Source organism: Thunnus albacares, chromosome 5, assembly GCF_914725855.1.
Source record: "Thunnus albacares chromosome 5, fThuAlb1.1, whole genome shotgun sequence".
Classification (NCBI taxonomy): Eukaryota; Metazoa; Chordata; class Actinopteri; order Scombriformes; family Scombridae; genus Thunnus; species Thunnus albacares.
In genome coordinates, this window is record NC_058110.1 from 17,351,527 (window position 1) to 17,373,450 (window position 21,924).

At 43.7% G+C, this 21,924-nt stretch overlaps 1 protein-coding gene across 9 annotated transcripts in view; it reads left to right on the forward strand.

Annotated features, from left to right (window-relative positions):
- Positions 1-21,924, forward strand: part of si:dkey-151g10.3 (serine/threonine-protein kinase WNK3) — a 39,943-nt gene that overhangs the window by 14,461 nt on the left and 3,558 nt on the right. For 2 of the 9 annotated variants that reach the window (XM_044350969.1, XM_044350965.1), the window contains exons 3-24: positions 3,842-4,014; positions 4,892-5,112; positions 5,576-5,733; positions 7,907-7,995; positions 8,125-8,344; positions 8,609-8,975; positions 9,139-9,257; positions 9,378-9,578; positions 10,138-13,578; positions 13,880-13,923; positions 15,102-15,237; positions 15,342-15,458; positions 15,556-15,657; positions 15,750-15,798; positions 15,882-16,034; positions 16,133-18,243; positions 18,484-18,730; positions 20,401-20,486; positions 20,571-20,911; positions 21,082-21,317; positions 21,411-21,506; positions 21,594-21,757. In XM_044350969.1, the coding sequence (XP_044206904.1) occupies positions 3,842-4,014; positions 4,892-5,112; positions 5,576-5,733; positions 7,907-7,995; positions 8,125-8,344; positions 8,609-8,975; positions 9,139-9,257; positions 9,378-9,578; positions 10,138-13,578; positions 13,880-13,923; positions 15,102-15,237; positions 15,342-15,458; positions 15,556-15,657; positions 15,750-15,798; positions 15,882-16,034; positions 16,133-18,243; positions 18,484-18,730; positions 20,401-20,486; positions 20,571-20,911; positions 21,082-21,317; positions 21,411-21,506; positions 21,594-21,757 (8,871 nt within the window). Of the gene's footprint in view, positions 1-3,841; positions 4,015-4,891; positions 5,113-5,575; positions 5,734-7,906; positions 7,996-8,124; positions 8,345-8,608; positions 8,976-9,138; positions 9,258-9,377; positions 9,579-10,137; positions 13,579-13,879; positions 13,924-15,101; positions 15,238-15,341; positions 15,459-15,555; positions 15,658-15,749; positions 15,799-15,881; positions 16,035-16,132; positions 18,244-18,483; positions 18,731-19,099; positions 20,487-20,570; positions 20,912-21,081; positions 21,318-21,410; positions 21,507-21,593; positions 21,758-21,924 lie in introns of those variants that run through there. The other 7 variants (XM_044350966.1, XM_044350968.1, XM_044350973.1 and 4 more) reach the window with 7 other exon arrangements.

Below are 21,924 nucleotides of genomic sequence, written 5' to 3' on the forward strand. Positions count from 1 at the left end.
ACATTACCACATAAGACTGGCATTATCTGTATGGCCTAATCAAAATTCAATAAATCCGGAGCACAAGCACTTCAGATCAAATTATTTTGACATGTGATTATTGTCCAAGGCAATCCAATAACAAAAAGACAAAACATATTCGCGAGGTAGCATTAATGCCCATTAATTCAACCATTACACACCTTTTTATATGAAGAGCAGAATTGTCCATAGACATAATATGATATGAAGCACACGTCTGTGTAGTTTAATTAATGTATGGTTTGAGAAGTGTGTCTTCTCTACCTGTGAATTGTTCCAGTTTGCCAGCTGCCAGCTAGACATTATGGTAGTAAAGTGGCCTCTACCTCTACAGTGAACTTGGCCCACTGGCCTAGGGTTTTAATCCGGTGTGTGGGCCAGCCCTTTTCCAGCTATCTATCTTGTTACTCTGAGCTGTTGTAGCTTACAGTAATCTAATCCCAACCACCCGCCACCTCGGATTTCTAAACGCTGACATGCTTACTCCCACATTGCATGGCCATAAACACTACATACACCCTCATAAATGTGCAAATGTCCACTTACAAAAAGAAAATTTCACCCTTTTTTGTTGATAGTGCCCTTATTTATCTCAGTGTAGCTGAAGCACACTCCTTCCTTAGACAAGAATGTAACCATGGAAGCCGGTTCAACTTATGTAGTCTTTTGATATCTGATACTCAGTGTTTGCCGAAATAGATGTTTTAGGGCTCACATGCTTTGGCATCCGTGACGCCCAGCCTTGTACCACCTACCAAATGTGCCGTGTAAGCCACATCCTGTCCATTTACCCCTGAGTTTTATGAGGCTACTTAACCTGGAGCTTGACCTTCTGCTCTACCAGATGTCTGATCCAAAAAAATCTCATGATACACAACCAGGTCTTAGGTCTTGCTCTGTTTACCAAGTTATGGTATTAGGCCCCTGCCACGAAGGCGCCATTTAACAAGAACATTATATGACCGATCTGACCATGCCAGTGTCGATAAAATTCCAGGAACACAAAAATGTAATAAAATTAATTACAGTGCAATAAAAGCTGCCTTCTAATGGTCAATATTTGTTGAGACTGTTCAAAGGGTTGCTCCTGTACTGTAAAGGTTTCCTGAATCAGTCACTATAATGCAGTCATACAACAATACCATAAACTACAGCCTCAAAAACTGCCTTAGAGCCGAATCAACACGTCTCTGAGGCAATCTCAACAAAAATCGAACATCATAATCTTTTAATCTTTTCTGGTGATCGCTCTCAGAAACAATCACATAACAAGGGGTACACATAGAGTAAAAATATACATATATTAAAAACAGTGCGGCTGTATAGAAAGTGGCTTAGGTTAAATAGGTGCATGTGTTACAATGTGAAGTCTTCCACTGCTTGTTTATCTTTTTAATGGCAGTGGTTCACTTGCCGTGCTATACACAGTAAAAGTCAAGTGTACATAGAGCTGCCTTGTATAAAGTCTAAGGTATTTGTCAGAATAACTGCCCCCAGAAGCACATGACACTACAAGCTACAAATGACAAGCTTGTTTGGCATTGGCATACACATGTATTTATATGTTTTAAATTACCATTATTACTGTTCTTTGTATATTACTATGTGCTTAAAATCTAGTGTTTTTACTTGAGAAGCCTGCATAAATGAAGAACAATCTGGCTGATTCAGAAGACCAGGCCAGTCACAATAAGGCTGTTTCTGAAGCTCCTTTCTTTCCCTCACTGTCTGTCTTGTTTCTTTCCCTGTTGCTTAACCATTTCCATTTATCTCATGGTTGAAAGACTGTTCGGTCTCCTGTGGTGGTGATGTGCCAGTTTGTTTGTCAGATCTTTCTCTGTGCGATGCTGTTATACCAAAGTTGGACTGTTTGTGTGAATATGGTTTTGTATGTGCGTGTATGGGTGGCTATGCGGATGGGGAGTAGGTTTCTGTGAGTCTGTCTAGACACAATTTTACTAACTGAACTCTGTGTGACCTTTGCTGACCCAAAGGCTGTCTGATGCAACATTCAGTGGGAGACACAATAGATGCTGAGGAGGCAGCAGACAGGGACACACAGCCAAGCACTCTCTACCAATGTGCCAGACAATGAGGCAGAATGATGCTTCGACTGAAGATGAGACAGACAGAGGCACCCAAACAAAGGCAGTACTCACTGACGAAATAAAGCACATTAAAAAAGACGCATGCAGATGTAGGTGGAAGTAGAGACAGGCAGCATAGACAGACACACCTGCACACAGTCAGGTACACACACATAAACATGTCGTGAGGTAGTTGTCATTAAAGGAATGAAAACATGGGCCTCAGCTGAGCAACTTATTCTTAGCCATAGTAGTGCAATGAAGAGCAGCCTTTTTGTTGATGCTACTTCCCTGTTGGGAGGGGTGGAGAGCTTGCCTCCACCAGTACTTCCAGAAAAGGACATTGAACCAGTATAGACAGAAGGCAAAAGATCTCTGAAAAGATGAAAGACAGACACACACAGAGAAGAGAAGCAGACGCATCAATAAATAGCACAGGCTAGGAATAAAAAAACAACATACAATAAATATAGATGCAGTGAGAGCGGCAACTGCATTACATGAAAATGTGTTTATTTGCATACAAATGTCTGCAGTACACTGCCTCCCTTCGGGGAGCGTTGTGTAAAGCAAAAAGCTCGACATCAATGGAATCGATCAGTGGAAAGCCAATGTTATGATGACTTCTATTTATAGTGAGGTCTGTTTGTGACACGACAATGGCTGCCATCCGGCTCTCACAGACAGTTTTGGTTTTTTTTCTTATATGTTGCTTCGACATAAATGGCTAAAAGTTTTGCATTGTTGAATACAAACCCACAACAATTAACCCTAAAGTGTGTTTTTTTTATTCAAACTTTTAAGTGCCGTCGAGTAACGCCCTCAAATAGCAGGTCACAAGGTCGACAAAGGTCAAAAGACCACAAACCTGAATTGCTTTGTTATTTGTACACATGGAAATAGCAGACAACAACAGTTGTTTCTGACAAGTCTAAAAATACACGCTGACAGGATTTCCTCCACTGTAAAATGGACTGTTTGTCAGCTCCATGTTTGATGCTTTAATAACATATCATTATCACATGACTTGCATATTCATAAACACATTTCCTTTCTACTTGACATTCAGGGAACTTGAAGATATGTGTATTTTTTTTTGTTAAATACAGCAGTTGATATTGATGAAAGTACAATGGGTTTAAGAAAAAGGAACTAACAAAAGAATACACAAAGATACACAAGAAATACAAGACATAATAAAAGAAATGTTTGGGTTTTTTTTTACAGCAGAACAGAGCACCTTTACTGCATAACATGCATGAGTCTTAAATCCTATAAATAACCTATGCATCCGTGTTTAACAGAGTGATAGTGAGCAGCACTGTCAGTCTCTGTTCCTGTGGGATGCTGCTCGTGCACGTGAATTGGATTTCTGCTGCGTCCATTCTGTCCGCCATACTGGTGATGTGTGGCAGATGCGGTAGAAATGTGTTTTATAAAGCTAAGGCTTGGGTGTTGTCTCAGCACTGTTACAACTCTGTATGACTAGTACCATCTAGTGGCAGCAAGTGTTAATGCACAGTCATGGGTATAAAGTGTCCATGGTAGCCTCATGATGTTTTGAACAGAATTGTGTGGCTTTTTTCTACATTCTTGGATGTATTTTGGAAATTAATGAGGCAGTTTGTTCTTTCTTTCTTTCTTGGACTTGCCAGTTAGTATATAGGAAAAGCGTTGGGGAATCAAATGTTCACATTCATGCCTTATAACTTGGTACATACCTCTCACCCCAGGACCGCAAGTTGACCAAGGCAGAGCAGCAACGCTTCAAGGAGGAGGCAGAGATGCTGAAGGGACTCCAGCACCCCAACATCGTCCGCTTCTATGATTCCTGGGAGTCGGTGCTCCGTGGCAAGAAGTGCATTGTACTGGTCACTGAACTAATGACCTCAGGAACACTCAAAACGTTAGCCTCTTCATATCTCTTATATAACTATTATTATATCAATCATAGCTGATTATGAAGGTATCATTTGGTTTTCTCATTTTGTCATACATAGATATTTATTTTTTAACCATGATCTCCTGATTGACATAAAACTCTGTAATCACACAAAAAAATAATATAATACAAAATCTACTTGTTGAAAATATTAAGTCAAATGTATTGTCAATTAAGTGCAGTTGTGCTACATTTAAAAACCTGTACTTTCTGTCATTTTTTGGCCTGTCATAGCACTGAAATGTCACCACAGGCAGCAGGTCTGTACTGCAAAAAGTTATTTGACAATGAGGCACTTGAAATAACAAATGAAAATAACGCTAATAAACATACATCATCATTTACATGTCTGTGAAAGGTAAAATAGTGATATCATCTGTAGCAGTGTTAATTAGCTACAATGCAAAACCAATAGCTGTTAATCTGCCTCCAGTTGCCAGTTAGCAAATATGAACACATGGCTCCATTGTTCAGTAAATATTGGCAGTGCTGCTCAATCTTCTCCCCAAAAAAACAACAAAAAGATAACATGGCTCAAAGCATCAGCAAGAAGTAGTGGTGGCAGATTTTCTTTCAACTTTAGTTAGTTATAATGTATAAAATTAGAAGAAGATTAAAAGAAATTACAATTACACAAAAACACAGTTTCCATTTCCATTATCTTTATGGGGAAGAAATGTAAATTCATTATGTACAATATAATATTCAGAGTGATAAACCATTGATTTTCAAAGGTATTTATGATATTGTTTTGTCTGTCATTGTGATTATTTAGCTGTCTATCACAGTATTGTTTTTTTTTATTTGACTACTAAATCTTGCATTTGCTCTGTCTACACAGTTACCTGAAGCGCTTTAAGGTGATGAAACCCAAGGTCCTGAGGAGCTGGTGTAGGCAAATCCTGAAGGGCCTTCACTTCCTTCACACCAGGACTCCTCCAATAGTCCACCGGGACCTCAAATGTGATAACATCTTCATAACAGGCCCTACAGGATCTGTCAAGATAGGTGATCTGGGCCTGGCCACTCTTATGAGGACCTCCTTTGCCAAGAGTGTCATAGGTAGGTACATAAGTAGTTATATATAGTACAGTGTAGTATATATACACATATGATATAAATACACATTGCTCTGCATTCAGCACTGTTACGTTTTTTACAGAGGGCAACAGCTGCCTAGGCGTATAGATTATTATTGGCAGAGTCACTCTAAAATGTATATGGGAGACACTTAATGTAAACAAAGGCCACTGATTAGATGTCAGCTCTGTGAGCCAACTTAAGCAGTGCACTGAGAGTGCCATTTAGCTCAATAAAGTTTAGCTCAGTTAGCAAGAACAGTTTCCAGGAAGATTGTTATTAGTGTTTCAAGTGAATTTCAATTTTTCCATTGACTTTGTGGCTTTAATGCTCTGTGAACAGTGTTAAGTGACAGTAAATATAGATTGTAAACAGTGATAGTGATGAAGTAACATTTAGCTGTTCTGCTTGTTATTGACTGGGATCCGCCATCTGATCTTAACAGGAACCCCGGAGTTCATGGCTCCTGAGATGTATGAAGAGCATTATGATGAGTCTGTGGATGTCTACGCCTTTGGGATGTGTATGCTGGAGATGGCTACTTCAGAATACCCCTACTCTGAGTGCCAAAATGCTGCTCAGATCTATCGCAAAGTCACAAGTGTGAGTCTCTTTGACTGCGTAACTCTCATACAAACTCAGCATATTTGTGGTGATGACATGTATAGGCCTAATTAGGGCCTGAGCCCCAAAGGGGCGAAGATCCTCTTGTATCTGTTTCTTTCTTTCTTTCTTTCTTTCTTTCTTTCTTTCTTTCTTTCTTTCTTTCTTTCTTTCTTCTTTCTTTATTAATCCACCACTTCAACCCTAAATCCCTAAACATGCTCAAAAACTCACCAAATTTTGCAAGCACATCAGGTCTGGTGAAAAATTTGATAAAATGTAAAAATTATCCCCAAAGTGCCAAAATGTCCTCTATAGCACCACCTATGTCACTAAAATGGCCGCCACGGCCCGTAGGAATGTCGTAGAGAGATCGAACCAAAACTCAATTATTCGTCTCATCAAGACCTTTTTGACCATTTGCTGATACCCCTGACCTAAATCCAACAGGAAGTCCACAGTTCACCCATGAAAGTATGACTTTGTGCCAATTTTGGACCTTGAATAAACGCTATCTCCTCCTTCAAACTTTAATACATGACTTATCACACTGTGCTGAACAAAAGTTATTAAAAACTTACTTGAACGGTTTAGATCTAGTAAGCCCCGAAAGTTGAAGTGCCACATCGCACCTTACAATGTAAACCAATGGAGAGGCAATCTCTGGGCATGGACTTTGTGCCAAACTGGGGCGTCTGACGTCTAAACTATAAGTCTTACCACTTTCAAACCTGTATCAATGGATTCGCAACAAAAATTCCTACTAAAATATTATTTTCAATGTAAGATTTGGCCATAGTCATGGGAGTTATGAAGATATTTCCACTAGAGGACTGCTCTGAAATCCTTCTCTCCAGCTAAGAGGGAGAAGGAGGGAAGAAAATGGGGGGATGGGTGTCACGGTTAAATGGAGCTCATTTTTGAAGGATACAGCAGAAAGGTCTATATACATACAGTACATTATATACAAACTTTGTATGAAGTTTGGTGTTATTATCATTTATTCGCTCACACTCTCCATTCAAATATATGAGTATTTTTCTGTGTCCAGCTGCAGTTACTTATTGTCTCTACACATCTGACAGCAGTGTTCAATGCTTACTTTTTTGTCAAGGAGTACATGTGTTCCTAAATGAAAAAAATTAGGAGCACACATAGAAATTTAGGAGCACACTAAAAAATGTTCAAGTAACTGTTTATTAAAGACAACAATTTATCACATACATATTTAAATGCTTTGTGTGTGTGTGTATGTAAATCAAAATTTATGTTCTCTTCAGGGGTGCTTGATTATGGCAAAAAGCATAATCACAATTATTTTTGCTCAATATTGACATCACGGTTATTTAACACAATTATTTTTTATTACTTTACTTTTCATTTTTGGTGATTGCCGATATATGCACATATTTTTTCCCACTTGGCTGAGGAAACTATAAACATGCAAGCATAGATTGTATGATCAAAAAAGACAATGTATGAGGGAAGAACTCAGGAAGACTAGAGTTCCGGAGCTCAGCATTAAAACTTTAATGAACCTGCCAAGTGGGTGGAGTAGCAGTTTTTTGTTGTTTTTTTGAGTTTATTAGACAGACAGGATTGATGTGTAGGATTTAATATTTGGTCTACAGTCCGAAGCAGAGGGAGGCAGTAATGTGCCTAATATGCTATAATTTAGCTATCGTTGAAGCGTGTGGCCGTGGCGTGGCGTTGAGTTTTGATGTTTCGCCATGACAGAGAAAGTTGCTATAACTTTAGTGCAAATGCTCCAGTCTGCACCAAACTTTGCATGTTTGATAAGACTCTCAGCCTGAACACCTCCTCATGACAATATTCAGTCAATGATGCAAACTGGCTGAATAGTGCCCCCCATGAAATTGCAGCAAAGCAGCCCCAGCAGCAGGCAAAATAGACAAAGGAAGTGATGTTTATCTTCTTCTTGCACTGTCTGAAAACAGCTCAGGTCTGAAGACATCTACATGCCCGTGACAGAAGCCCTTTGACTGCGCTGCAGCCCGACGTGCGCGGAGGCGCGAGGGCCCGTTCAATGCTGCTTGCAGCTTTAATACATTATTAGTTCATTTAAATGTAATCCCAACCCAAAATTGCCATCAATGATTTTATACAACATCCCAAAAATTAATTCCATCATTTCCCATTTCCTTTCCTGCAGGGTATAAAACCAGCAAGCTTTGATAAAGTGAATGACCCAGAGATCAAAGAAATCATTGAAGGCTGCATTCGTCAGAACAAGAGCCAGAGGTAAGCAGGTTTTTACATTCATAACATGACATACTGCGCTGTGTCATGCAGAGTTGCTGATCAGGCCATCATGAAACATCCTGGTGCCTGTTTCACCATCACCTTCTTTTCTTGTCTTTCCCTCGACAGACTCTCCATCCGAGACCTCCTGAACCACGCATTCTTTGGGGAGGACACAGGGGTCCGAGTGGAGCTTGCAGAGGAAGACACGGGCACCCAGGACTGTCTGGCTCTACGGATTTGGGTTGAAGAGCCCAAAAAGCTGAAGGGGAAACACAAAGATAACGAGGCTATCGAGTTCAGCTATGACCTGGAGAATGATAGTGCTGAGGAAGTGGCTCTAGAGATGGTGAGACACAGGGACCACTCATGCTTGACTTGTGGAAAAGGGGTTCATGAGTGTCAGATATGGGATAGGGCAGAGTGGGAAAAGTCTTTGATGCTTTAAAGCTTAAAGGAAGATCAGGTGAGGGAAATCCTTCAGCTCATTTATCAGCCATTTCAAGGTACTCTTACCTCTGACCTAGTTTCCCTCAGCCTACCTCTAGTCATTAATTAATTATCTCTCTCTATTTCCTTCTCGCTCTTTCTTTCTCTCTCTCCCCTATCACAGGTGAAGTCGGGCTTCTTCCATGAGAGTGATGCCAAGGTGGTGGGGAAATCCATCCGGGACAGAGTAAATCAGATCAAAAAGTCACGGGAGCGCCGACAGCAGCAGCTGCTCCAACAGCAGCAGGGCTTTGAAGAAAGAAGAGACTCCACTCTCACCTCCTACACCTTTCCCCATCCATCCTGCCCATCCTCACTGGGGCCAGGAGCACCTGGACAGACAGGAGGAGGAGGAGGAGGAGGAGGGGGAGGAGGAGGGGGAGGAGGAGGAGGAGGAGGAGGAGGAGGGCAGGAATCTGAGGAGCTACCTGAAGTGGACCAGCATGTCAGGCAGCAACATATTCTCAGTGGGACAACCCTCAGTCTGCCAGGTAGCGTATACACCCTCATCATATGTTTCATATGCCAGCAGCACATGGTGAGTTAATAGTAATGAATCATTATTACATAATTGATAAAGTGGAAGTTAGAATGAACGAATGTAAATTACTTCACATTTTACACTCTATTTTTTTTTTAATGTCTCTCACTCAGAAGGTGAGAGCATTGGGTCTGTCAGCTGTGAGTCTTATGCGAGTGGACAGAGTCAGGCGTACTCTCAGCAAGGGGAATCATACAGCCACTCCCAGACTACTCTCCCCCCTACTGCATCTGTACGTATATATGCTGTTTTCACCTCGTTCATAAATTATACCAAATAAATTATGAAATACTCATTATTGTTCATCATCATAATGATCGCATTTTCCATTAACTCTTTTCTTGCACTTCAGAGCACTGGTGTAATCGCTCATCCTCAAATGCTCCCCATTGGTGAGAGTGGAAGTGTTCCAAATGTGCCTATTGGTCAGAGCATTAGTATGTCCAGCATGTCCGTAGGTCAAAGTGGAGGGGCGCCTGTTGGTCAGACATTTCTTCAACCCACTACCATGGTTCCACAGGTATCACCAAGTGTACCTCAACAATATTTTCAGGTGAAAAGGGTGATAATACTAACTTGAATTAAAATGAAAGCTGTATTTACACTGGGCCTATAACATTTAACGTTATTGTTAAGCGAGGTAAAGTTGTGGTCCTAATAGTTAATCACATTTTTGGTTCTTTCCCCTCAAATAACTATTTACCCAACCACAATCATTCTTATAATGCTCTGAAGTTGTCCAACTGAGTGTATGCTGTAGGGTTTCCCCCAGTAAATTAGAGAAGGTGGTAAGATGTAATACACAAATAGCCTCTTCCATTAAAAATGTGGCCTTGTTGTATAAAAAGTACCTTTGCTCGTTTTACCTGAAGGCTAATATTTTACTTAATACAAGTGTTTTTTAATTTTTCTAACTTAAGCTGAGGCAGTCTGTATATCAGGTGAGGTGACCCACCTCCACTATAAAACACTGTGGGAAACCCTGCTGTATAAAATTAATTGTGATGATAATTGACCCTCCTTGCCAAAGCTTATTCTTACCTAATTTTTCTACTACTTTCTTTTTCCTCTTCCTTCCACACCAATCATCATTCTGTCATATCACCGAACAGTCACAAACATTCCCATCAGATGCATTTCAAACTGCCACTCCCCATGGATCAATAGCCCCCTCACAGTCATATATACCTCCTGTTTCTCCACAAGCACCCATTAATGTTCTCACTACATCCATGTCAGTCAGTGATCCTGCTGGACTAGCAGGGACCATTGTGCCCCTCGCTCAGCAGACCCAACCCCCTGCCACTCCCATGCAGCTCACTGACATCATTCCCCAGGCAGCACCCCAGCAAACACAACCTCTCATGATCCCTCAGCAGACTATTGTTCAACAACAACAGATCGGGATGGATCCCCAGACCTCCACCCTTCAGCAGCAGCCGCAGCAGCAAATGGAGGCCCAGGCTACTCTGCTTGAACAACAAGTTACTGCCACTCAGCCACCAATGGAACAGCATCAACAGATCCTCTCAACTAAAGCTGTCCAGAAACATCAACATGAGCCTCAGCAGCAGATCTATGTACAGCAGCCTGTTCCACCTGTCCAGCCAACTCCTCAGCAGCAAGTGTTACCCACACAAACTGGTATGGAGCAGCGAGCTATGTCATTACCACAGCCTGGGGAACATCCTCAGATGTATAATCAGCAACCAACAGGGGATCCCCGCGAGCAGACCATGATACAACCACAACTACAACAGCAGTTTCAGCAACAGAAAACTTTGTTACAGCAGCAGCAGCAAGCTCTACTGCTCGAGCAACATCAGACGTATATCCAGCAACAGCTTGATCAGCAGCAACAAAAAGTACTGCTTCAACAGCAGCAGCAACAGGCCCAACTACAACAGCAGCAGCTGGAGCAGCAGCAAGCCCTTATACACAAGCAACTGTTGGATCAACAACAGCAACAACTTCTTCAACAGCAAGAGCAGCAGCAGCAGCAAGCTCTTGTGCAGCAAAGGCAACCACAACAAACACTTTTACAACATCAATTGGAGCAACAACAGCAGCAGCCCCCTTTACAGCAACCGCAGCAGAACCAATTATATCAACAAATTGAACAGCCCCAAGCTGGAATACAAAAAGAACCACTGAATCAACAGCAACAAGTTTTATTGCAGCAGCAACCCCAGCAGACTCAACAGCAAAAGGAACATCAACTGCAGCAGCAAGCCTTACTCCAACAAGTGGAACAACAACAGCAACAAGCACTCTTACAACAGCATTTGCACCAACAGGCTATTTTACAGCAGCAGCAGCTACAACAGAAAGCTCAGCTACAGCAAGAGCAACAACAAGTGCAACTCAAGCAGCAGATGGAGCAGCAGCAGCAGCAAGCTATGTTGCAACAACAGTTACAACAGCAGCGACAGCAACAGGTCCTGTTACAACAACAACAAGCAGAGATATTACAGCAGCAGGTTCTGATACAACAGCAGATTCAAGAGCAGCAGCAGCAACAACAAGCAACCATCATTCAACTTCAGCAAACTGAGAAACAAGAAGCTGCCGCTATTCCACAAAGTAACAGTGAGCAGCAAATTCAACAGAAACCAACTGATATGCAGCATGTGTGTATCCCTCAACTAAACACCACCCAGTTCACCCCTCATAACCCTCTCACAGGCCAGCAAGTGATGGAGCAACAACAGCAAGCAGCATTGATCCGGCAGCAGCAAGCCTATGCTGCTCAGCCTCAGCACCACACCTCTGTAATGGAACCTCACATCCCAGTTGGAGCTCCAGCCAGCACTGAAGTGATTCAGCACCAAACTCAAATTGTCTCCCAGACCCAGGTCCCCATGGCCATTCAGACTGCTCAGATCCCTGTTCAGACATCTGGTGTTATCCCAACTCAAGTCCTTACCCAGCAAGGACAATGTGAGGCTCATCCCCAGAACCCAGGCCAGATCCCAGTCCAGTATATAGCCCAGTCCACAGCCCAAGTAGCTCAGGCTATGATTGAGGCCCAAGTCACTCCTCCAGCAGCAATGATCCAAGGACAGACTCAAGCCATCCAGACCCAGAAGATTCCTTTACAGACTAGTTATCCTGGCCCTGCTACTCCCACACAGAGCCAGGTGACTGCTCAGCCATTAATACAAACTCAGCCTCTGCACCCGACAATTAGTCAGTCCCAACCACCACATGGCCAGGGCTCAACTGTAGACATTCAGATGCTGGGCCAACAAAGCCAAGCTACTATCCAGCCTCCAGCTGCAATTGCCTCAAATCCCAGTCAGATCCAACATGAAACTCCAGTTCATCAAAATGCTCAAATGCCAGGGCTCCTGCAGCCCCAGCTCCAGCAACAAACTCAAAGCCAACCACTTAGCCAGGTGCAGGCTCAGGCTGCCGCTGGCCTTTTAACCTCTCAGTATGTCCCTCAGCCTACCCACCAAGCTATTCCATCTTTACAACAAGATGTAACTCATATTACACAACAACAACAACAACAGCAGCAGCAGCAGCAGCAGCAGCAGCAACAGCCAGTGCTGCAGTATCAGCAGATGATTATGTCTCCTGGCTCAGCTAAAACAGCCAGTCTCAGTTCTGTAATGGACCCTGCAAACTTCGTTGCCACTCCTCAACCTGTGCAGCAGGCCGGACAAGCCAATATTCCAGTCCAAACAGGACTACATCCAGTTGTTCAGCCCCAGCAGCAGCCCTTAGGAAGCACTGCTGACCCTACAGTAATTCAGAATATCTCCCAGCCTGCTATGCCTCAGTCTGTTGAGCAATACCAGCAACAGCTACAGAAGCTTACTCAAGCACAGCAACCACTAGCTCCACCACCTTCACAGCAACAGTTGCCTTTACTGACTCAAATTCCAGCACAGCCCATCCCAACTCCCATCCAGCAACCACTTCCTCTACAGCAGGCTTTGATACCCGTTGATGAGAGTCAGCTGCCCCCACAGTATCAACCTGTGTCACATCTGGTAACCCATCCTCCTGCACAGATAGCCCCCAGTAATGTGGCTGAGCATCAGTCCCAGCCCAGGATCCTGCCCCTCTGTAGTCATGTAGTGGGAGGCGCGCCACCTTCTCCGCAGCACCAGACAAAGCAGATGCTGCCAGCACACACACACACACAAACCAGCATTCAGGCCCAAACACACACCCAGACACAGACACACGTTCAGACACAGGCTCACTCTCATACACAGACACATGCTGAGACACCAATTGCTGAACAGCCTGTTTTGCCCCTTGCTGTCTTTCCTGCACAACAAATACCCCTCAGCCCCTCTCACACCTCATGCCCCCCAACATCACTACCAACCCTAACATCCCACCATCTTGCTGCCACCCCTGCTCCAGAGCTGCCTACATCTCCGCCAGCGGCCCAGGTAACCTTACCAGGGCAGGCCGACTTTATACCTACCTCCCCTCCGCCTGTCACCACTCTAGAGTCGCTTGATTCTAATGCCCCCAAACTGCCCCAAGCCTCGCTACAAGACTGCGACCTTTCCCTGCTGGGCATTGCTCAGGTACAGGAAGAATGAAAGTTGGTTGTAATAATTAATAAGTAATTTCACTTTGCTGATATACTGGGAGAATGAATGAAAATACTGCTATCTAATTATTTGAAAAAGCCTTTTTGATTCAAACTAACAAGTTTTAATTCTTTAAGAAATTAATATATCCATCAGTACATTTGTTATATAGTAATATTATCCATAATTACATTATAGTGTCACTTGCATCTGATGTTGCTGATGGTTTTTTGTGTGTGTTTTTTCTCTGTGTTCCTGTGGACTTCTTTGTGTCTGTATCCATGTTACTCTACAGGATTGTCCATACCTGTCAAGTACAGAACGTCATTCTTCGTCAGGGTATGTCTGATATCATTACTGTCTGAACCTAGCTCCATTTACCAGTAACTAGTGCAGTGACCGTTCAAAACAGGGCTGTGCACTAATTCAGGGTTATCATCAGGACCGGCTCTAGATAACAGGGGACCCTAGGCAAGATTTTCTTTGGGGGCCCTCCTTACTTTGCCTGGAGCCGAGAATTATGAAATAAAACTATAAACTATATATATAGTTTGGGGGTTTATAGTCAGAAAATCAAAATTATTTGAAAATAAAATACATTACAGAGAGCTTTTTAAAAATGTGCATTTTAAAATATATCATCGATCATACTGGGCTCTTAGATCATTAATTTTCTGTACCTTCAATTCGGATTTGAGTGGGTATGTTTGCTCAAAAGATTTGTGCTTTGTTTCGTAGTGGCGCTTCACATTGCTGCTTTTAATAATTGCCACAGTCTTGGAACATATGAGACATACTGGTTTTGAACTGGCCATTCTTGATGAAAAGCTCTGTTTTCGCTGTCTACACTTCTCTCTTTAGAGCACGCCATGTGAAACTACTTTTTTCTGACTTGCTTATTTCTCCGACTGTAGTCTCTTGTCTCGTCTCTCCCCCTGTGTGTGTGCATAGATTGTGTATGTGTATCTTGAGTTGCAATGCTTATTGAAGTGCACAGATTTGATTGGCTGAGTAGCATCATGGGAGATGATTTACAACACATGCATTTGGTCTGCGAGTTTCCTGGGCCGCTAAACCAGTACCGTAAAGGCTAGAAAAGCCATGTTGGTTAAAACAGAAATGCTCTGCCAAATTTAATAATTCTCAATAAATTATCAAACAACTTCACACTCGACACTGCACTTCCTTGGGTCCTCAGCAATACACCTGCCAAGTGTGAAGTTGATGGGCTGAACAGTTGTTGAGAAAAGCGAAGGACAAACAAACATACAGACAGAGACTCCTTCCTTTATAGTTAGATAATAGGTGCATGTCTTGCAGTATGTGGGATTCTATACGCCTTAATGTAAAGGCACCTTAACGAGCCAAAAAATAGTGAAAAAATGTGGCTTAATGACATTTTCTCCGAGTGAAAACCTTTGCACCTATGCAGTCGCATTATGTGTTAAGTGTCGTATTCTGGGTATCTGTCGTTTACAGGACAATGTGTAACCACTCTACTATCTTACCACCCACAGGTCTGTGCCAGCGAATGGAGAAGAAACTTTTCAGCTCTTGGCCAATGGGAAATTAGAGAAATTAAAGACTCAGAGGAGATCTTCTTGTCAGAGGCCTGAAAAAGTTTCACATCAGTTTCAACTGAGTATGCTCCAGGTGAAAAAACAGCAACAAATGACAAACCACAGTTATAAATTAATGTATACTAATAGATTTGGAATAGGACAAGTATATAATGATATTTATAATGTCCTCCCTAGGTGTCCGGCAGTGGGGACAATATGGTGGAATGCCAGTTGGAGACCCATAGCAACAAGATGGTGACATTTAAATTTGACATTGAAGGGGATGCACCTGAGGACATAGCAGATTACATGGTAGACTGATCATGCATTACCATAGTCTGCATGATTTGATAAAAACAAATTAGTCCATGTCTTAATAATTGCTGATTTGGCTGCATTTTGTTTGTAGGTGGAGGAGGACTTTGTCCTTGATGTGGAGAAAGAGATGTTTGTTGAGGAGCTTAGAGCCATAGTAAAGAAAGCCCAGGAAATTCTTCAAACACATTCACAGGCATGTTGATTTCCACATTGCCATGGTTTATATTCTCTCCTCTCTTATGTTTATGTTGTGCTTGAACTTGAGTCTTTTATTTCCTTATTAAGACTGGATCCACAGACCAGTTGCATGTGAGCACTCCCACTAGCTCTACAAGTGAGTATGGATATCTTTTGTTATTCGGAAAAAAGATGGCACTACAAAAAGAGAAAATGCTAACTATCTTTGTGATTTCTCAGTGGACTCAGTGCCCCATTCCTCCCCAGTGGGACGCTGGCGTTTCTTCATCAACCAGACCATCCGACACAGAGACTCTCTTTCTAGTCAGGGAGCAGCCACGCCACCACCTACTACAGAGACAAGGATACCCCAGTCCCCAAAAACAGAGAAAGGTGAGCTCTATCCAGATTGATTATATTGCTATGGCTTATTAACATGACTGATTTGGCTGCATAACAGAAACTAACTGTGTTCATTTCTGCGGCTGTAGAAAGTGAAGGATCCCAGAGTCTGGAGTCCTTGACTGGAATGGCCTCTCCCCCCTGCCCCACCCTCTCTGCCACCTCCCCTCCAGTCTCCACTGTCTCAGCCCCTGCCTCCATAGCCCCCTCAACCACCACTGCTCCCTCCCCTAACACCACTGCCTCTGAAAGCATCTCTGCACTAGCCTCTACTCTTGAAGCCTCTGTCCCTGTCACTGCTTCAGGTGGTCTTGAACTGCCAGTCCTCCCCTCAGCTTCTGTTGACCAAATTCCCAGTGTTCCCTCATCCATAGCATTACCTGTTGCTACAAACCTCCCCACTTTGCCCACTGCTCCTTCTCTTGTGTCTCCCACACCCACCACCATTATGCCAGATGTCATCACTTCTCCTGGAACCAGTGGTAGCTCCACTGTAGGTCAAAGTGTAGGGGAGGCAGTGATAACTGCGCCAAGGCCATGTGCATCTGCAGTGGACCAGTCTTTATCCTCTTTTCATCTCCCTCCTTCTGCTGCTGCAGTGACCTCCCCTGTGGTAAGCCAACTTGGCATGGAGCAACAGCAGACACTCAGCCAGGTTGGCATACCAGCCCCACAACAACCACAACCACAACCACAGCCACAGCCACAAGTACAATCTGCATTACAGCAGCAGGTTCCACTAGCCCAACAGCAACTACAGGCGATGCAGCTTGAACAACAGGTACAACAGATACAGCAGGCAGCACCACAACAACAGCAGCAATCACAACATCAAGTGTACCAGGAACAAATTCAGCTGCAGCAGGAACGAGCACTGCAGCAGTCTCTGCAGCAGTTACAACAGCAACAGTTAATGCAGAAACAAATACCACTCCAACCAGAGTTGTTGCAACAGTCTGTACCTCTGCAGCAGTTTCTGCCACCAATGCCCCTACAGCAGACCCAACAACCCCTTGTTCAACAACAAACACCACAGTACACCCCGCAGTTGTTGCAGCAGCCTCAGTTACACCAGCTACAACAGCAGGTTATGGCACCCCAAGCTGATATAGTGCCCCCACAGCAGGCCCTCACTGATCACCAGCAGCAGCAACAGTTAAACCTACAGCAGACAATACACTTACAGCAACAGCAAATGGTGCAACAGCAGCTACAGCAGCAGCAACATCAGCTGTTTATGGGTGCTGTGGCTTTAAAGCCAGATCAAAGCCAAATGCTGCCCCTGTCAATTAGTCAACAGTTTCTTCAACAACAACAACAGGCACAGCTAAATGTTAGCCCTGTACCCCAACAGCAGATTCCTCAACAAACCCAAATCCCTGCCGAGCTGGCACAACAACATATACAGTCACAGAAACAGCTGCAACACACTGAGCAGCAACAGGAGGTGCCAAAAGCTATGGACACACCTCAGAAACAGCAGCAGTTTCCACTGCAGAAACAGTCCTCTTTACAGCAGTCAGAGTCAGAGATGTCCACAGGGGAGACAAGTGTTACAGAGGACACAGGCAGTTACTCTGCCCCTTTTCATCCTTCTTCTGACTCTTCTCTGCCGCCTCTCCATCTGAGCACTGCTGAAACCTCCTTACCCCCTCTCTCCCTCACAATGACACCATCCCCTGCTCAGCCTTCCTCTGTGGCTGAGTCAGACAGCGAAGGCCCCCCCAAAATTGATTTCGTAGACAACCGCATAAAGACACTGGATGAAAAGCTGAGGAACTTGTTGTATCAGGAGTACAGCAGCGGGGCACCACTAGCAGGGGGAGCTGCCTCTGCCCCCACATCAGCATCAGCTGCCTCCACATCAGCTGGAGGAGATGAGTCATCTGAGCCACAGTCGCTCCACCCCTTGTCTTTTCCCCCACCTGCCTCCTCCTCAGATACTTCCCCCCACTCCTCATCTTCCACTACCTCCTCCACCACCTCTCGTTCCTCCTCCACCTCCCCTGACCCCGAGAGGGATGGAGGAGGAGAGGAAGCGCCCAACTCTGCGGAGCTGGGCCCGGTGGAGCAGCAGCCTGGCCCATCTCTCCCCTCCACCTCCGCCTCCTCCACTCCACCTGCCTCTCTCCTGCTTCCCAATCAGGATGAATCTGCTGGGCCTCAGCGCCCACCTGTACCAGGAGAACCAACCGTTCTTGTGAGTGGCTACCACAGATTGGATTTTGAATAAAAATCTCTCAATTTTATCTTTCTCTGTACTGAATTTACATTATTTTACTGTTAATATTCCAGTGGATTTCCATAGTTGTGTAAATGCGACTCCACTCAGTTCTTTTCAGCCGTCTGTAATATTTGTTATGTTTAAATGTTTGAGTGTCTCTCTGGTTTGAACGACTCAACTCCATACAGCCACTTTCAATTGTCCAAACTGTTCTAGGCTGTACCCCCACAGTCTGACACCAGTACCACTGGAGAAGCATCGTGGCCCCCCAATCAGCACCCGATCCCCCTCCGGCATGGACAGCAGCAGCACAATGCAGGAGGTGGATATTTTGGCCTAAACCTGACATGTCCTAGTATCAGAAATCCTGTTAGCAAGAAATCCTGGACTCGCAAATTCAAAAACTGGGCGTGCAAACTGCGCCACTCCGCCAGCTTGTTCAAGAAGCCCAGAGTCCAGCAAGGTAGCGTCCTTTTAGGGAGCGAGTAAGCGAGAGAGAGAGCGAGAGAGAGAGCGAGAGAGAGAGAGAGAGAGAGAGAATGGGATGTTGGGCATGGACTTAAATCTAATATCTAGTCCTAGTTTTAACATAGTAAAATAACTTTCTTAACTGTCAGGAATTAATAAATGTTAATGTTAATATATGTTAATGTTTACAGCTAAATAATCCTGTTTTTGTATATTATTATGTGACTGCAGTATAGTCTCCATGTAATGTTAGTGTTGACATCCTTACATACATTATTGTTTTTATTTTTATTTTTTCCTGAATTCCTTTTACTAAATTTCATTTTCTTGGCAATCTTTCTTTTTGCATGGGTTACTCACCCAGTGGCGAGAACAGTGGAGAATAGAGGAGGGTGGGAGATTGGCACAGTGTAGGAAGAGGTTGGCATCAGAAAACTGATGCCCATCCCAGTGCAGATGAGCTCTGGAGTAAAGCCCAGCTGTGCCCAGGACATATCCCTTCATATGACACACCCCTTCCCCGCCCCAAGTCCGCAGGCACTGCCAGCAGCAACCATCTCACCTCACCTCCACCTGCTGGCTCAGAGTAGACAGCACGAAGCAAAGCAGCTCACATCATAACACAGATAAGATAGATGCTAAATTGCTAAGCTGATATTATGTAATGAGTTCAGAATATATCTACGCTTTCTGTGTCAGCTTATACAGTATAGCACTGCTCCATGAGACTCTACTATATGCTGTAGATGCTATGCTACTGCATTTATGAAGATTACTTTTCTATTTGCATCACACTGTTTAAGTATTCCCGCCATCTTGCATGTGTTTGTGTTTTTATATGTTTAGCACTAGTTTAGATCCTTCGCTACAATGCACATGCATGAGCATGTATGTCATATTTTACACGCGTTTCTAATAGCGGATCATTATCTGTAAGTAGCACCTATATCAGGCTGCATATTTTCATGTTGGTCTTAAATTATGCAGTGAATATACATGTACACACTTTGATAATTTACTGTTCCCAAATATCAAACGCACTGAACAGTATCATTTTGGATCTGGCCACAGATTTAAAATGTGATATTGGGCTTTGTTGTTTGGTATATGAGTGGGACAATGGTGAGTCAGTGAGAATGAGAGAGTGGATGTGTGGGTGGGTGGGGGTACACTGTTGTAAACATTCAACTGCCATTTCACAATGTTTTCTTTTTATTTAATGACTTACTATAATTTTGCTTTTAATCAAACCAGCATTTACCACCCCTCCCCACACGCCCATAATATGTTTCTGTTAAGCATGTATTTTACTGCCAACCAACTTACACTTATTCTTCAGTTTATTAATTATAATTTAGGAAAATGTCTGCCAGAATACTCAACATTATGTTTACACATTTCATAGACCTGCATGCAAGCCATGTAAGTCACAAAGTTGATCATGTGTAACATTGATGGGTGATTTTTAACTCTGTGAATCTGTGTTTGTGCCCCACGTCTGTCTGTGTGCTTCTTTATGTCTCCGTCATGTACACTTTTCTGTGTCCGTTGCTTTTATGTGTGTCTAACTCGTCATATATGTGCTCTTTATATCTGTGTCTCTTGTGTGTTTGTCTCTGGGTCCATGTTTCCCCTTTCTGTTTTTCATCCCTATCTCTTTATCAGATGGACGTTCCAGCAGTCAAGCTCTTAAAGAGGAGAAGGAGGCGCCCCCCGTAAACCCACCTCAGTCACGCAAAGGACGATTTCAAGTAGGTGGAGCAATTAGTCTTAATCTTCATTGCAGTCTAAACAAGGAACAAACAGCTTATGGCTCCCACCTCCTCTGCCATCAGGTGACTCCAGTGCCCCAGTCCTCGCCCCCAAAGGATATGCCATCAGGCCATGGTAGCACTCACAGGAAAGTGGGCCGCTTCTCTGTAACCCAGGCTGAGACCAAGAAAGAGGATAGGCAGACCGACAGCTCCCCGGTGTCTCCTGATTTGGCTAGGGAAAGGAGGAAATCTCGGGCAAAGGAGGGAGACAAAGAAGAAAGCAAGAGGACCCCAGCAATGGCCCACCTGCCTCGAGGTCATGGGCACAGCCACTCACCCCTGGGCAGCAGCGATGATGATGATGATGAGAGTGAGCTGGAGGATGAAGACCTGAGAAAAGAACTGCACAAGCTCCGAGAGAAGTAAGTCAGGGAGTAGAAAAATGAAACTTCAACACAAGTTCACAAGATCTTTTTTTTTTACTCAAAGAGTTTTAGGTCATGACTTAATTTTTGTTTTTTCCATTTTATAGTTCATGACCTCACAATTCTCACCACTTTCTCATCTGTGTATTGAATCTCCTCCTCTATAGGCACATCAAAGAGGTGGTATCGCTTCAGGCCCAGCAGAACAGAGAGCTACAGGAGCTGTACAGACAGCTTCGTTCCCTCAAAGACCAAAGGCAGAGTCTGCCTGTTTCCCTGTCACGAACCCCTCCTCTTCCCACGGCACCCCCTGTCCTCTCTCCACGCAGGCCCAGGCCAGCCAAAATTAAGCTCCGGTCCCGGCCTCACTCTCACATGGATAACAACGGAGTTACACACTCTGGTAAGGCTTTTCTTAAACAATTCTTCCTCTCTAACTTTGTCTTTTTCTCTGGTTTTGCTCTCTGTATAACTATTTCTTGTATATCTCATCTAGGGATTCAGCAGTCTAGTAGTTTCTCAGGTGGTGAACAGAGTAGACTGCCCCTGTACTGCAACCCAGAGCACCGCACCTCACTTTCTGCTAAAAGAGGTACAGTTTCTCATAATAGTGATAAATCGAGGCAACGCATGATTTAGTTACAATCACTGTATGATGCATGCCCTAATTTTTTCACAGATCACAGTCCCCTAAGAAAAAGCACATTCACAGATGAACTGCACAAACTTGTTGATAATTGGACGAAGGAGACGGTGGGCCCCGCCCCGCCCAAGCCTTCACTGAATCAAATCAAGCAGATTCAGCAGGTGCAGGAGTTGGGAGGCTGGAGCCAGTCGACCGAGGTAGGATTTCACACCATAATATGCATCCCCTTTTTAATACCACACAATGAACAATTACATAAATGCTGTGAACACATTTTTGCTCTCCTGTAACAAGACAAATTACTGGTTCTTACTCATTAAAGAGAAGCAGACAGTGTTCAGTTAATTTTAATGAAGAGTAATGA